A 2966-nucleotide genomic window follows, 5' to 3' on the forward strand; every position below is an offset into this window, starting at 1 on the left:
ACACACACACACACAGGCACACCCATACCCACCCATCCACCCACACACTCACACACACACACACACACACACACACAACATATTAAATGCGTTTGACCGAGCCATTCAACATGTAAAGTATCAGCACTGTTGAAATGTTCATAGCAATAATTACAGGTGCATGTCCACTGCAATTTGTTAGATTCCTACTGTCCTACTAACGTTTTCGGTTTTCGTGATCCAACCCAATCAACCATATTATAACCAGTAACAGTAGCTTGGACGAGTCTTTTTGTATAACCGTTTGTATAACCGTTTGTAATTTTAGGCTTTCTTTAAGTTATTATATATGATTCAGTTATTATATATGATTAATAGCTTTGACCATGCCGTTTAATTAACATAATGTGTCATAATGCACAGTTTATAATATTGATAGTGAAACATACAGTTGTCCACTGAATTGTATCAGACTTTAATTAGGAAATGCTAGTAGAAGCTACCTAAATTTTTATTCTAACATTTAATAACTAATAGTTATGCATTGAGGCAAAAAGTTTAACCAATTTTAAGGCCAATGGAATAGCCATTAGCCAAGTCGTATTAGTACTCTGCCATTGCAGTATGCCTACTCAAAGGTTTTGAGTATTTATGACTTTGTTACTGCCCTTAAAGATTTCTTGGTAGGCTGTAAAAGCATTTTCATCTGGTACAAAAGTAAGGAACGGGTACTTTGTTAAAGCAAGTTACGTATGTTTGCTTAGGGAGATGATGGTGCTACAGGCCCTAAAGGAGCTCCTGGTGAAACAGGAACTCCTGGTGAAGCAGGCTCTCCAGGTCTACCAGGAAATATTGGAATACAAGGCCGACCTGGCAAGGCTGGATCTGCAGTAAGAAAATAATACATTTTGAAAGAGATAACAGAGTTCATCATAAATGACATGGTAGGGACCAGTAGGATCGCCAGGTTACAACGGAACAAATGGAATACAGGTAAAATTACTAAAAATTTAGTATTGTAGTTTCACTTATATGTCCGATGTCCAAGTTAATTTATTGATCATTTACACATGAGCTTGTTTACTGCAGGGTCCACCCGGTTTAGGGATGAAAGGACAAAGAGGAAAAAGAGGGAAAAGGGTAAATATTCTTAAACTTGTTTTAGCGTTAAGTTTTTGAAATCAATTGACCAATAGGGAGGTAAAGGAAGTCCAGGTGAAAAAGGTCAACAAGGAATGTCCGGAAGTACTGTGAGTTGTAGTGGACGTTCTCTTGAGTAAGCTAACAGTGTTTGTAAATTTAGGTCGTCATGGAAGAACTTAGAGCATATCTTAAAACATACCTAGTTGAGACAATTGACGAACGCTTGAAGGAACTAAGGCAAGCGTCAAGCGAACATCCTGCGGCTCATTTGTATGGAAGTAGCTACCAAGGTTAGTATGGTGCAATGGTACTTGTTTAAGTCGTACGACAAAAGTTTGTTAATTAAAGGCTATTTTTTGTTAGGTAATCGACTTACCTGGACTACACAAGGATTGGGTGGATTTCTAGATGGCGGAATGAAATACGATAAAGGATATTTAATTGTTCCTAAAAAGGGATTGTATTACATCTATGCTCAGATCAAGTGCGATCCTAACAATTCAAGCGACAATTGGTGCGGATTCTCATTCAAAATAAATAGGTCTCTGATCTCTGAGCAGCTCATCTCTCAACATTCACAAGACGTCATTCACTACTACATGCCAGAAGCTGGTCTGCTAAGAAAGCTAGAAAAAGGAGATCGTATTTCAGTGAATAAACGTAGTTCTAACCAGATCTTTGTTCAGGATATGCAGACTTATTTCGGGTGCTATGCCATTTCAACAGTCGAGTCTTAAACCACTTGAAACTGATACGTAGTTTTGAGCTCTGCACGAGCGTCGCACACCTTTACAAGGTTAGCAGTAAGACACCAACACGTGTTTCGTCTTCCAATGTTTGCGTCACTGGATTGTAAACGTTTCGCAATTGACAATGCTCTATGTTACGTTACAGCGAATATATTGTAACGCGTCTTTGTAAGGTAACTGCACTAGTCTATATGCCTGTTAAAGACGGTTGCTATCAAAAAGCTTCAGTGTGCATTAAGTTGCATCAATCATAAATGTCTTTATTGAAATATCAAATATACGTTTGAGTCTAACAAGAGTGCTGAGAATGACAATTTGCGTATATGCTGTATTAAGTTAGGTCAGGGTTAAATATAGGCCAAATTTAGATATAAACCAATCGTGGGGGAGAGAGATGGAGAGAAAAGAAGAGGGAGGGAGAGGAGAAGAGAGAGAAAGGAGGAGGAGAAAAATAAAAAAGAAAGGGAGAGAAGAAGAGAGAGAGAGAGGAGAAAGAGGGAGAGGAATAGAGAGGGAGACGAAAGAGATGGGAAGAGAGGAGAACAGAGGGGAAGAAATGAAAAGAGAGGGAAAGAGAGGAGAAGAGAGAAAAAGAGACATAATAGAAGAGAAATAGAAAAAGGTAAAGTGGGAAAAAGAAAGAGGAGAGGGGATTGAAGGAGGAGGGAGAAAGAGAGAGGGGAGAAGGTTATGACGAAAGTAGAGGAAAAGAAGAGACAATATAGGAAGAGCAGGAGAGGAAAGAAGAGGGAAGGAATGGGTAAAAGGGGCCATTCACAAAGTCATGTCAAAAGATGATCATGGAGCATAGGTCAGTTTCCTGCTGCATTTGCCCGAACAGTCAGTGGTGTGGCCATTTACTAGTCTAAAAAGGCTTGGTCCCCCACAATTTGTAGGATTAACCATTTTAGAGAACTGATGCAGACAAATTCTCATATTTAAAGTGAAAAGCCAGCAGTAGGCCTCCTTACTTTGAAGTTTCAAGAACGCCACTGACAGATCAGTCTCTGGGCAAATCGGATGTGGAAGTATACGGGGTGGTTCTGTTAGCTAACAGAGCCTACATTTAAAGTGACTTCGTAAGACTAATAGACA

The 2966-nt window shown here is 39.3% G+C and overlaps 1 protein-coding gene across 1 annotated transcript in view; it reads left to right on the top strand.

Annotated features, from left to right (window-relative positions):
- The window catches only part of LOC134187577 (collagen alpha-1(II) chain-like), a 17297-nt gene extending 14331 nt beyond the window's left edge, over positions 1-2966 (top strand). Inside the window, exons 13-18 of the mRNA XM_062655730.1 lie at positions 744-869; positions 928-972; positions 1069-1119; positions 1176-1229; positions 1283-1412; positions 1486-2966. Coding sequence (XP_062511714.1) covers positions 744-869; positions 928-972; positions 1069-1119; positions 1176-1229; positions 1283-1412; positions 1486-1859 — 780 coding nt within the window. The 3' untranslated portion in view covers positions 1860-2966. The remainder of the gene's footprint in view (positions 1-743; positions 870-927; positions 973-1068; positions 1120-1175; positions 1230-1282; positions 1413-1485) is intronic.

Source organism: Corticium candelabrum, chromosome 12 (genome assembly GCF_963422355.1).
Source record: "Corticium candelabrum chromosome 12, ooCorCand1.1, whole genome shotgun sequence".
NCBI lineage: Eukaryota > Metazoa > Porifera > Homoscleromorpha > Homosclerophorida > Plakinidae > Corticium > Corticium candelabrum.